The sequence below is a fragment of the Salvelinus namaycush genome, chromosome 20 (assembly GCF_016432855.1).
Source record: "Salvelinus namaycush isolate Seneca chromosome 20, SaNama_1.0, whole genome shotgun sequence".
In the NCBI taxonomy this organism is placed as follows: Eukaryota; Metazoa; Chordata; class Actinopteri; order Salmoniformes; family Salmonidae; genus Salvelinus; species Salvelinus namaycush.
The window spans coordinates 53241435-53256041 of record NC_052326.1 but is presented as its reverse complement, the minus strand read 5'-3'; the positions used below and the strand labels follow the sequence as shown (position 1 = coordinate 53256041).

The window sequence follows — 14607 nt, the reverse complement described above, 5'->3', positions numbered from 1 at the left end:
GGAATTTAATAACAGAGCCTATGTGTTGAATGAATGACTTGCTATATGAGCATTTATGATCATCTTATAAAGCCACTAATATATAGCATAACAATTCCTTCACTTCCTTCTTCAGTACAACGTTGATGTAGATTATGTTTGCATTGAAGGGAAATTAGACATTCATAATTATTCATGAATAACTTACAATAAGAGAATTGTAGACAGAACCCCAGCCAGCATGCTATATCCTGGCCTCCAGAGTGGCGCAGCGGTCTAAGGGACTGCATCTCAGGGCTAGAGGCGTCACTACAGACCCTGGTTAGATTCCTAGCTGTATCACACAACCCGATCACAACCGGCTGTGATCGGGAGTCCCAGTGTCGTCCCGGTTAGGGTTCGGCCGGGGTTGGCCGTCATTGTAAATAAGAATAACTGACTTGCCTAGTTAAATAAAAAGGTAATTTTTATTTATTTTTTTAAATAGAAAAAAAGAGAATTGGAGACTGCAAACCACCCAGAACCCCAGGCAGCATGCTATATCCACATCTCAGATAGTTAACAGTGGCTCCTTGGTCTCATTCAAGAAGCACTACTGTCCTCATCTGGCTGAAGGCCACCATGCATCTTGTATAATAAACAAAGTTACAATCATGAGTGGCAAAGGTGGCCGAGGTGTTTAAAAAAAACACACACAAAAAAAAAAAAAAAATTAAAGTTTACAGTGTTTCACAAATAAATATACATACTTTTCATAAAACTTAAATATAACATCGTCAGGCAATTAATCAAATATACTTTGGGAGAGATAACAATGGTGATCTTCACACCATTGTAAAATGAACCTCCAGTCAATTCCTTGTTAAGTGAAGGACAGCAAGTTGATATCGTAGCAGCCATCAACCTGCCCAGAAACACAGAAGAAGGATGAAAATGAAATGAGTTGACCATAAACAAGCTGAAAACAAAATGGAATCGATACCAACTGACAAAGACTTGGGTCCAGGATACAGATATGTTTGGATTGAAACATTGTTAACCAATAAAAGTGTTGAAGCATACAGGCCCTTCTATACTTTCTAGATCTTTCTCTCCCACAACCTCAGGAAAAGTGATGCGCGTTTGACTCCATGTGTAAATAAACAATAGGAACACGTCTTACATCGAAGCGGCCTATGGAAGCGGTGGTCTGATTGGTCTGCATGACCTCTGTTAACGCCCACATCTGCTGAATACTGGAAGATACCGTCTGAGGATCTGGAAGACCCTAGAGACACAACAAAACAACAATATTGTAACGGATATTATTTTTTCGTTTATGTCGCCATGTTGTATAAAGGGTTAGTGTTTTTCTAAAGGTAATTGACAGGGAAGATGACTATCTGTGTTAGTCTGAGGAACTGGAAGACCCTAGAGACACAACAACATAATAAATACTGTGTTTCCATATTCTCTTTTATGATGTGTTTAATAAAAGCTCTTTGACCAGGAAGACACAACTTCTCCCAGAAGATGACAGTGTTTGTGTGTGTGGAGGATAATGGATAACAGGATCCCCTGCCTTATGGTCAGGATCTGGAATGAGGAAGTCATGAAGATCTTCCCAGTGAACTGAAAGATCCCATCATCGTCACCATCTTTAAGAAAAGGGGACAAGTTGGACTGTGGCAACTACAGCGCGTTCCCCTTCTTGCCACCGCTGGATAAATACTTGCGAGAAACCTACTAAACAGACTCCTATCCCTCGCCAAAAAACAGTGGATTTCCACCCGGCAGAGGAACTTCAGACTTGATATTCTCAGCCCGTTGACTCCAAGAGAAGCTCCAGGAGCAGAGACTACGGCAATCACTAACTCAGAGGAGGCTGCTGCCTACACTGAGACACAACTTATTTATTTCACCTTTATTTAACCAGGTAGGCCAGTTGAGAACAAGTTCTCATTTACAACCGCGACCTGGCCAAGATAAAGCAAAGCAGTGGGACACAAACAACACAGAGTTACACATGGAATAAACAAACATACAGTCAATAACACAATAGAAAAGTCTACATACAGTGTGCGCAAATGTAGTAAGATTAGGGAGGTAAGGCAATAAATAGGCCATAGTGGTGAAATAATTACAAATTAGCAATTAAACACTGGAGTGATAGATGTGCAGAAGATGAATGCGCAAGTTGAGATACTGGGGTGCAAAGGAGCAAAGAAAAATAAATAACAAGATGGGGATGAGGTAGTTGGGTGGGCAATTTACAGATGGGTTATGTACAGGTGCAATGATCGGTAAGCTGCTCTGACAGCTGATGCTTAAAGTTAGTGAGGGAGAAATAAGTCTCCGGCTTCAGTGATTTTAGCAATTCGCTCCAGTCATTGGCAGCAGAAAACTGGAAGGCGGCCAAAGGAGGAGTTGAATTTGGGGGTGACCAGTGAAATATACCTGCTGGAGCGCGTGCTACGGGTGGGTGCTGCTATGGAGACCAGTGAGCTGAGATAAGGCGGGGCTTTACCTAGCAAAGACTTATAGATGACCTGGAGGCAGTGGGTTTGGCGACGAATATGAAGCGAGGGCCAGCCAACGAGAGCATACAGGTTGCAGTGGTGGGTAGTATATGGGGCTTTGGTGACAAAACGGATGGCACTGTGATAGACTACATCCAATTTGAGAAGTAGAGTGTTGGAGGCTATTTTGTAAATGACATCACCAAAAACTAGAAGCACATGCATTTTGCTACACTCGCATTAACATTTGCTAACCATGTGTATGTGACCAACAACATTTGATTTGACATGGCATTCTTCCATCTGACCAAGGACTGTGACTCTGTTAACTGTGAAGCCCTGTGGAGAATGCTCCTGAGATATGGCTGCCCTACAAAATGTGTTAACATCCTCCTCTTCCTGCATGATGGTACGAAGGCTGTCATTCTCTCTGGTGGCGAAACCACAGAGCCAATCGAGATAAGGACCAGATTAAAGCAAGGCTGGATCACTGCATCAACTCTCTTCACCATCTTCCTGGCTGGAAGGGTCCACCTGACAGAGAGTAGACTCCCCAGAGGCATACATACCACCTACAGGACCGAAGGCAACATATTCAATATCAACCGTTTCAGAGCCAAGTCAAGAACCATTACCACTTCTGTTGTAGAATTTCAGTATGCAGATGATGCCCAGGTCAATGACTGCTCAGAAGCTGACTTCCAGGCCTTCGTCAACATATTTCCGGAAGCATACAGCAGGGTGGATCTAACACGCTCGTAAAACAAAGCACACCTGCCGACCCACCTGCCGACCCCTCACTAACAATGTAATGCTTGAAAATGCCCACTTTCCCATGCCTAGGTAGCCACCTCTCTAGCAATATCCTAATTGAAGATGAAATCCAACAATCGGATTGCTCCAGCTAGTGCTGCCTTTGATAAACTCATTCCTACACTGCTCTACGGTGCTGAAACGTGGAATGTATATCACAAACAAACCAAGCCCCTTTCACCAACAATGCCTCAGGAAGATACTGAACATCAGCTGGGAAGAGAGACAACCAAACATCCATGTCCTGGAGACAACCAACTCCTCCAGGGTGGAAGCCACCATTATGAAACCTTTAGTCCAATTGGCAGGTCACCTCGTGAGGATGAGCAACGCGAGGCTTCCTAAACAAGTCTCCTACTACCGGCTCAGAGATGGAACCCGTGTCCCTGGAGGTCAGAAAAAGTGTTTCCGGGATAACCTCAAAGAACACCTGAAGAAAAGCCATTGGAATCCTAACAAGAGGTAAACCAAATGTCCTTGACAACTCCTCACGGAGGACCAAAATCGTCACTGGAACACAACTTTTCCAGGCCGAACAAAAAAAACACTACTAGCTGGGAAAAGGGCAAAGGTCACGAACAACAAGTCCCAGTGATAGGATGAACTATACGTGCCCCCACTGAGACAAGATCTGCAGGTCACAGATGGGCCTATTCAGCCATCTCCAGACCCACACCACAACCTGGACCTGTGATACCTGTAGGGAAATGATGCTGGATTACGAGGGATCCCTAAGGGGGAAATGATACTGGACTACGAGGGATACCTAAGGGGGAAATGATACTGGACTACGAGGGATTCCTAAGGGGGAAATGATAATGGACTACGAGGGATACCTAAGGGGGAAATGATACTGGACTACGAGGGATACCTAAGGGGGAAATGATACTGGACTACGAGAGATACCTAAGGGGTAAATGATACTGGACTGCGAGGGATACCTAAGAGGGAAATGATACTGGACTACGGGGGATACCTAAGGGGGAAATGATACTGGACTACGAGGGATACCTAAGGGGGAAATGATACTGGACTACGAGAGATACCTAAGGGGGAAATGATACTGGACTGCGAGGGATACCTAAGGGGGAAATGATACTGGACTACGAGGGATACCTAAGGGGGAAATGATACTGGACTGCGAGGGATACCTAAGAGGGAAATGATACTGGACTACGAGGGATACCTAAGGGGGAAATGATACTGGACTACGAGGGATACCTAAGGGGGAAATGATACTGGACTACGAGGGATACCTAAGGTGGAAATGATAATGGACTACGAGGGATACCTAAGGGGGAAATGATACTGGACTACGAGGGATACCTAAGGGGGAAATGATACTGGACTACGAGGGATACCTAAGGTGGAAATGATAATGGACTACGAGGGATACCTAAGGGGGAAATGATACTGGACTACGAGAGATACCTAAGGGGGAAATGATACTGGACTGCGAGGGATACCTAAGAGGGAAATGATACTGGACTACGAGGGATACCTAAAGGGGAAATGATACTGGACTACGAGGGATACCTAAGGGGGAAATGATACTGGACTACGAGAGATACCTAAGGGGGAAATGATACTGGACTGCGAGGGATACCTAAGGGGGAAATGATACTGGACTACGAGGGATACCTAAGGGGGAAATGATACTGGACTGCGAGGGATACCTAAGAGGGAAATGATACTGGACTACGAGGGATACCTAAGGGGGAAATGATACTGGACTACGAGGGATACCTAAGGGGGAAATGATAATGGCTACGAGGGATACCTAAGGGGGAAATGATACTGGACTACGAGAGATACCTAAGGGGGAAATGATACTGGACTACGAGGGATACCTAAGGGGGAAATTATCCTGGACTACGAGGGATACCTAAGGGGGAAATTATCCTGGACTACGAGGGATACCTAAGGGGGAAATGATACTGGACTACGAGGGATACCTAAGGGGGAAATGATACTGGACTACGAGGGATACCTAAGGGGGAAATGATACTGGACTACGAGGGATTCCTAAGGGGGAAATGATAATGGACTACGAGGGATACCTAAGGGGGAAATGATACTGGACTACGAGGGATACCTAAGGGGGAAATGATACTGGACTACGAGAGATACCTAAGGGGGAAATGATACTGGACTGCGAGGGATACCTAAGAGGGAAATGATACTGGACTACGGGGGATACCTAAGGGGGAAATGATACTGGACTACGAGGGATACCTAAGGGGGAAATGATACTGGACTACGAGAGATACCTAAGGGGGAAATGATACTGGACTGCGAGGGATACCTAAGGGGGAAATGATACTGGACTACGAGGGATACCTAAGGGGGAAATGATACTGGACTGCGAGGGATACCTAAGAGGGAAATGATACTGGACTACGAGGGATACCTAAGGGGGAAATGATACTGGACTATGAGGGATACCTAAGGGGGAAATGATACTGGACTACGAGGGATACCTAAGGTGGAAATGATAATGGACTACGAGGGATACCTAAGGGGGAAATGATACTGGACTACGAGAGATACCTAAGGGGGAAATGATACTGGACTACGAGGGATACCTAAGGGGGAAATGATACTGGACTACGAGGGATACCTAAGGTGGAAATGATAATGGACTACGAGGGATACCTAAGGGGGAAATGATACTGGACTACGAGGGATACCTAAGGGGGAAATGATACTGGACTACGAGGGATACCTAAGGGGGAAATGATCCTGGACTACGAGGGATACCTAAGGGGGAAATGATACTGGACTACGAGGGATACCTAAGGGGGGAAATGATACTGGACTACGAGGGATACCTAAGGGGGAAATGATACTGGACTACGAGAGATACCTAAGGGGGAAATGATACTGGACTACGAGGGATACCTAAGGGGGAAATTATCCTGGACTACGAGGGATACCTAAGGTGGAAATGATAATGGACTACGAGGGATACCTAAGGGGGAAATGATAATGGACTACGAGGGATACCTAAGGGGGAAATGATACTGGACTACGAGGGATACCTAAGGGGGAAATGATCCTGGACTACGAGGGATACCTAAGGGGGAAATGATACTGGACTACGAGGGATACCTAAGGGGGGAAATGATACTGGACTACGAGGGATACCTAAGGGGGAAATGATACTGGACTACGAGAGATACCTAAGGGGGAAATGATACTGGACTACGAGGGATACCTAAGGGGGAAATCATACTGGACTACGAGGGATACCTAAGGGGGAAATGATAATGGACTACGAGGGATACCTAAGGGGGAAATGATACTGGACTGCGAGGGATACCTAAGGGGGAAATGATACTGGACTACGAGGGATACCTAAGGGGGAAATGATACTGGACTACGAGGGATACCTAAGGGGGAAATGATCCTGGACTACGAGGGATACCTAAGGGGGAAATGATACTGGACTAAGAGGGATACCTAAGGGGGAAATGATCCTGGACTACGAGGGATACCTAAGGGGGAAATGATACTGGACTAAGAGGGATACCTAAGGGGTGTAGGAGTTAGAACACTGGAATACAGTCTATAAGGGCTGATAGTTCTATTGAAGAGAACCAACTGGTTGATAAGAGCCTTACCTGTAAATCACACAGTTGGTCCACCTGTGTGAGGTCTGACAACCAATCAGGAATGTCCCACTCTGAATCCTGGAAGAAGAGTGAATGAATGTACTTTAAAATTGTGGAAATATCTTCATTGGCAGTGTTTCTCAACTCCACTACTCAGTACACCCCCAACCTTAGCCAGTTATGCTGCAGGCCTGCTGATCAGAGGCACAATGATTGAGGTTTCTTTCTATTTGATCATACAGTACAACCCTCTATACATTTTTAAGTGACTTACCTCATTTAAACAGGGGTGTATTTTGATGTCCTCCACGTTGAAATTCAACCAGGCTGATGAAGGCTGTCGTAGGATCAGTCTCACTGAAGTCACATTGTCTGGTTCAATCAGCATCTAACAACCATAACACACATACTGAACCAATCAGGAAATATGGCTTCCACATCTAACACCCATACTGAACCAATCAGGAAATATGGCTTCCACATCTCACACACATACTGAACCAATCAGTAAATATGGCTTCCACATCTAACACCCATACTGAACCAATCAGGAAATATGGCTTCCACATCTAACACCCATACTGAACCAATCAGGAAATATGGCTTCCACATCTAACACCCATACTGAACCAATCAGGAAATATGGCTTCCACATCTAACACCCATACTGAACCAATCAGGAAATATGGCTTCCACAAATTATGTAAATGAGCTTATTTGCTACTTGAAGTAAGGCAAACTATAATTTGGTTTACCTCCAAGATCAACTTACCAAAAACTAAGCAAACCTGAGCTGTGATGCTTTATTTTAAAAAGCAAGATACATTTACAGAATGTGAATGCATTGGCTTTGTGTTACTCACATCACATCAAGGTTTCTTAAGATTCCATATGAAATGGCTCAGGAGCATTTGGTGATGAATATTTCAGCCAGATGTACAGTACAAATAAAGCCGTCATCAGAATATACCTCCTAATGTCTTGACCTGTTCTGCTATACTTCTTCACCCTCCCTCCATCTTATATGACCTTTACCACCTTTAATAATTAAACCCCCCACACTCCCCTCTCCCCTTCTCCCTCTCTCCTCCCCTCGCTCTCTCTCCCTCCCCCCTCGCTCTCTCTCCCTCACCCCATCTCTCCCTCCCCTCCCCCCTTCGCTCTCTCTCCCTCCTCTCTCCCCCTCTCTCCCCTAACCTGTTGTCGGTAGACAGAGCAGTAGTCTTGTGAACCCTCTTCAGTATGTGGGCTGGGCATCAGACAGTGGTTCCTCAGACATGTAGCCCATTTAGCGGCCCCCTCCCCGTCTCTCCTCAGCAGACGCACAGACACGTATGCTGTGTAGTAGTTCTTAAAGGAGATCTCCTGGATCTAGGAGTGAATAAGACACAGATTATATGTACAGTACCAGAAAAAAAAGTTTGGACACACTTACCCATTCAAGTGTTGTTCTTATTTTTTTTAAACTATTTTCTACATTGTAGAATAATATTGAAGACATCACAACTATGAAATAACACATATGGAATCAGCCACCCATTGCCTTGATGACAGCTTTGATGACAGCTTGATGACTCTTGGTATTCTCTCAACCAGCTTCACCTGGAATGCTTTTCCAACAGTCTTGAAGGAGTTCCCACATATGCTGAGCACTTGTTGGCTGCTTTTCCTTCACTCTGCGGTCCAACTCATCCCAAAACATCTCAATTGGGTTGAGGTCGGGTGATTGTGGAGGCCATGTCATCTGATGCAGCACTCCATCACTCTCCTTCTTGGTCAAACTGCCCTTACACAGCCTGGAGGTGTGTTGGGTCATTGTCTTGTTGAAAAACAAATGATAGTCCCACTAAGCGCAAACCAGATGGGATGGCGTATCGCTGCAGAATACTGTGGTAGCCATGTTGGTTAAGTGTGCCTTGAATTTTAATTACATGTCAAATTTGGACTCATCAGACCAAAGAACAGATTTCCACCTGTCTAATGTCCATTGCTCGTGTTTCTTGGCCCAAGCAAGTCTAATCTTCTTATTGGTGTCCTTTAGTAGTGGTTTCTTTGCAGCAATTCAACCATGAAGGCCTGATTCACACAGTCTCCTCTGAACAGTTGATGTTGAGATGTGTTACCCGAACTCTGTGAAGCATTTATTTGGGCACATTTTTCTGAGGCTGGTAACTCTAATGAACTTATCCTCTGCAGCAGAGGTAACTCTGAGTCTTCCTTTCCTGTGGCGGTCCTCATGAGAGCCAGTTTCATCATAGCGCTTGATGGTTTTTGCGACTGCACTTGAAGAAACTTTCAAAGTTCTTGAAATTCTCCAGATTGACTGACCATCATGTATTAAAGTAATGATGGATTGTTGTTTCTCTTTGCTTATTTGGAGCTGTTCTTGCCATAATATGGACTTGGTATTTTACCAAATAGGAGTGGTATACAGAAGATAGCCCTATCTTGACAAAACACAACTGATTGGCTCAAACATATTAAGGAAATAAGTTCCACAAATGTACTTTTAACAAGGTACACCTGTTAATTGAAATGCATTCCAGGTGACTACCTCATACATCTGGTTGAGAGAATGCTAAGAGTGTGCAAAGTTGTAATCAAGGCAAAGGGTGGCTACTTTGAAGAATCTCAAATATAAAATATATTTTGATTTGTTGAACACTTTTTTGGTTACTACATGATTCCATGTGTTATTTCATAGTTTTCATGTCATAGTTTTATTCTACAAAGTAGAAAATAGTAAAAATATGGAAAAAGCATGGAATGAGTAGGTGTGTCCAAACTCTTGACTGGTACTGTATGTTACTGCATGTGGACAATGGTTGAGTTGCAATGATGTCTAGCTTGAAAGTTGTAGAAAAGCCCGGCCTCGAACGAAGTGACTCACTTTGAAAGAAAATAGCCTACCTCACATAGCCTACCTGTCATTTGACCAAGTGTGTGGAGGAAAACACAGTGTATAAAAAATAAGAAATAGTAAAATGACCGTCAGGTTTTATTGACTCACGTTGACAGTCTGTCCTATAGGAAGTGTAACGTCTATGACATAGACACCGGGACGAGATGAATCAGTCTCAGCATCTCCAATCTGCAAGGTGACAGTAGGCTTCACGGTACAGGGGACGGTGTTTAGGCTCATATTATTAGCTACTCCTGTTGAAAGATCAGGGATGTGATCAGTACAGGGAACAGAGTCCTTAATACTCCTGTTGAGAAAGGACTCAGCAGCAGAATCAAGCAACAATGCATACTGCAAGGACCTTAATCCAACACCTAGCAACCTCATCAAGAAGTTTGGATCTGTTGGCGTAACGGCTGAGGTGTTGGGTTGACTGTCACTGGACCCGGGTTCCCGGTTGAGGCTAGCCGCCCTGAATTCACTACAATATAAATCAGGGATGTGATGAAGAGGACAAGCTATAAAAACAGGGAAATCATGGGTGTATTCATTAGTCAAACACTGTACTAAAACCGGTCATCAAAAAGAAAGGAGGACCAAGGCACTCTTCATATAATTAATTACGATGCCTTTATTAGTATGGCATGTTCAATAGAAACAATGTTTTTAAAAATCCGACGCGTTTCGGCTGCATGGCCTTCGTCAGGGAGTACAAAAAAAATAATACAATGTCCTCTTTTGAAGTTTTCCAATTAGCCCTAATTAGAAGAGGGAGTGGTTACAAAATTGATTGGACACACCCAGTAAGCAATACTATACACATTAAAAAGTGAAATACTGTAGCTATGTTGTCATAAAAATACAACTCCAAGCTAGAAGTATCAGAACACTTAGAAAGGTAATTCTAACCTTAAATATGACTGGGAGAAGTGTCAAGAATCAGACAGCAATATATTCCATAGTACACTAGAACACAGCAAAACATGAACAACAGTCTAAACATAGCTGAGGGCAATACAGCAAAATGTCCACTGGATGACAGCAAATGGACCTATCACAACCCTACAGGAAGGGTGAGAAATCCATATCTTCATTTAAACCAGGGTATTTAGTAGCCTGTAGTTTGTAAATAAAAAAAAAAAACGTTCCGTTTGGTTTAATTGTTTAAGACGGTCCCTTTTTCTAATAGAGGCTAGAATATGATCAATACTCATAGCTTGTAGGGAGGCAGGGTTGCAGCACCTGATGGAGAAAGATACCAAACTTGACCTCAATTCTATCACCTTGTCTGACTATTGGAGGAAAGGCCTAATCCCCAGAGGACTCCGTATTATGAAGTGTCCAGCTAATGGAGCACAAGGTAAAACTGAATTTAGAGATAAATGGGAGGCTATTCTCAACAAGTGTTCTTTTGACCTAATGCTACTTCTAATAGAAGAATCTAAAAAGGACAGACAAGTAGTCCAAACAGAAATTGAAATAGTAAAACTGAAAATCACAGAACATAGTGACAATTCTAACAAAGCACAATGTGATGAGATCTTGGAAGAGAAAGTAGACACATTCACTCTGACATTGAAGCAAGACAAGCTAAGAAAATGTAGAAAAGAAGAAGTAGACTATAGAGATGGCAAGGTCTTTGCCTGGAGAAAACCAACACGCAAGAATTCAGAATCACATCCGCAGAGAAGGAAGCCTAGATCTGTTTCTTTCAACTTTACAAGCAGTGACGATGAGGATTACCCCAGACGCTCAGAGGCCAGCTCCTCCCAATATTTTTTAGATCAGGAAGAGGAGTCACGCAGGTTCCTCAACAAGAGAGGGAGAGGACGCGGAAGAGGCCAACACGGAGGGGGAGGAAGAAATCAAGACTATCCAACCACACGGAGCCGGACCAGAACAAGGCTGTGGTCACGTTCTGACCTTAGTTCCTTTGTTTTGTCTTTTGTCTTAGTATGGTCAGGGTGTGAGTTGGGTGGGTTGTCTATGTTAGTTTTTCGATGATTTTCTATTTCTGTGTTTGGCCTGATATGGTTCTTAATCAGAGGCAGCTGTCAATCGTTGTCCCTGATTGGGAACCATATTTAGGTAGCCTGTTTTCTGTTGGGGTTTGTGGGTGGTTATTTTCAGTCTTTGTGTGTCTGCACCAGACAGAACTGTTTCGGTTGTTTCTTTGTTGTTTTGTTATTCAGTGTTCAGTTTTGATTATTATTAAATATCATGAACACTTACCACGCTGCACCTTGGTCCTCACCTTCTTCCACCGACGACAGCCGTTACAGCTGTGATCAACATTTCTGGAGAACCCCTTTCTGATGATTGCATAAGGGTCTTGTCTAAAGGACTGTCCTTTGCCCCCACATATTCAACTAATGAATTTAATACAAAGATTGACCTATTTCCTTTCTACAGGAATCTACATCTGAAGGCCTGGTACAAGCAAAACATCTCTCCAACTACAGACACCAGTGTCTCAGGTCAGGCAGCTTCTGTTCCCTCAAAAACACTGTTTAAGCCCAAGTCCACCTTTTTGTCCCATCGTCCAGAATGCCACACTAAATACATTTGCCAAGAAAGTGAATTTTGATGTAGAGAATCTGTTTAAGGGTAAAATTGACTCCAACCAAACACGACGTAATCTTTCTAAGACAGAGAGGGATGCAATTGAATCATTGTCCAAAAATGAACGGATTGTGGTTAAAAAAGCAGACAAAGGTGGTGCTACAGTAGTGTGGATTAAAGACAAATATGTGACAGAAGCCTACCGTCAATTAGACAATGATGAATTCTACCAGTCTCTTACCTTCAACCCTACAGAGGACCTAAAAACTGAACTGAAAGGGATCCTCACAGAAACTAAGGAGAATGGCTACATTTCAGACAATGAGTTCAAATTTATTTTCAATGGCAGTCCGCATATTTTACCTTCTTCCAAAAGTCCACAAAAATCTTGAAAATCCCCCAGACAGACCAGTCATCAGTGGTAATGAAAGTCTCACAGAACCCATCTCTAAGTACATTGATTACTTTATTAAGCCTTTTCTGATGTCACTTCCAGCCTATCTTCAAGATACCACAGATGTGTTAAACTAAATTAAGGAACTGAACAATATAGGTACAGCTTCCTTTTTAGTCTCCATGGATGTGGAGTCTCTATACACCACCATTGAACATGAACAAGGTTTGGCAGCTATGCACCATTTCTTGAGTACCCGGCCTGAAACTGAGATGCCTCCTAAAGAATTAATTGTCTCACTGACTGAATGGACTCTTAATCATAACATCTTTATCTTTCAGGACCGTATTTTTAAACAGGTCAAAGGATGTGCCATGGGAGCTTGCTACAGCCCTTCCTACGCTGGTTTGTACTTGGGTAAATGGGAAAATGACTTCATTTTGGATCCTTCTAAAAACCATTTCTTTGACCGGATTATATGGTGGGGACGCTATATTGATGATGTTTGCCTGTTTTGGTCCGACTCAGAAGATGAACTTATTTCCTTCCACCAATACCTTAACAGCATTAACCCTAACATCAAACTAACTATGGAGTACAGCAAGGATAACATTCATTTTTTGGACCTCGACATTAGTAAAAATGACAAAGGTTGTTTGCACACATCAATCTTTAGGAAGCCTACAGATGGGAATACCATTCTGAGGGCAGACAGCTTTCACCCCAAAAGGCTAAAAGAGAATATTCCATATGGCCAATTCCAAAGAGTCCGCAGAATTTGCAATCAGGAAACAGACTACAGTGTCAAATCTGCTGAATCGCTTCTTGAATCGGGGCTACAGCGTTCAGGTCCTGAAAGATGCAGGTATAAGGGCTGGATTACTTGACAGAGAGAACTTGTTGCGAAGGGGAGTGCCTCGTGATACATCAGAGAGAGTGTATTTTGTAACAAAATACAGCACTGAAGCAGAGCACATTAAAAGAATCATTAAAAATAATTGGGGATTCATCCAAAGTGATATGTTACTACGCCAAATCTTTCCTGAGCCACCAGTCATAAGCTTTAAGAGATGTCCTACCCTAAATGACAAATTAGTCCACAGTTATCTTCCGGGTGACTCTCAAAAAACTTGGCTTGACCACAAACCCAAGGGCTCTTTTAAATGTAACCTTTGCAACCATTGCAGAAATATTGCACAGAAGAAGTATTTTGTTGACACAGCTTCCAAAATGGAGTATTACGTTTCATTAAATGCAAAACCACTCATGTCATCTATAGATTGGAATGTCCACAGTGCAAGGTGTTCTACATTGGACGGACAAAGAGACGCCTTCAAGACCGCTTAGCGGAACACAAGTAGGCCATACGGGTAGGCAATGAAGACTACCCCATGGCAAGGCACTACAAGTCCTTACACCATGGCAACCCTGCCTCCCTACAAGCTATGGGTATTGATCATATTCCAGCCTCTATTAGAAAAGGGGACCGTCTTAAACAATTAAACCAAAGGGAAAGTTTTTGGATTTACAAACTACAGGCCACTAAATACCCTGGTTTAAATGAAGACATGGATTTCTCACCCTTCCTGTAGGGTCGTGATAGATCCATTTGCTGTCATCCAGTGGACATTTTGCTGTATTGCCCTCAGCTATGTTTAGACTGTTGTTGTTCATGTTTGCTGTGTTCTAGTGTACTATGGAATATATTGCTGTCTGATTCTTGACACTTCTCCCAGTCATATTTAAGGTTAGAATTACCTTTCTAAGTGTTCTGATACTTCTAGCTTGGAGTTGTATTTTTATGACAACATAGCTTCAGTATTTCACTTTTTAATGTGTATAGTA

The 14607-nt window shown here is 43.2% G+C and overlaps 1 protein-coding gene across 1 annotated transcript; it reads right to left on the bottom strand.

Moving 5' to 3' along the window:
- Positions 1-752: 752 nt before the first annotated feature.
- Positions 753-10047, bottom strand: nicn1 (nicolin 1). The gene is made up of 6 exons (XM_039015479.1): positions 9915-10047; positions 8102-8275; positions 7179-7292; positions 6914-6982; positions 1142-1246; positions 753-883 (listed from the first exon to the last, which is right to left on the bottom strand). The coding sequence occupies exons 1-6, from the start codon at positions 10044-10046 to the stop codon at positions 842-844; spliced, it is 636 nt and encodes a 211-aa protein (XP_038871407.1). The 5' UTR covers position 10047; the 3' UTR covers positions 753-841.
- Positions 10048-14607: the final 4560 nt, after the last annotated feature.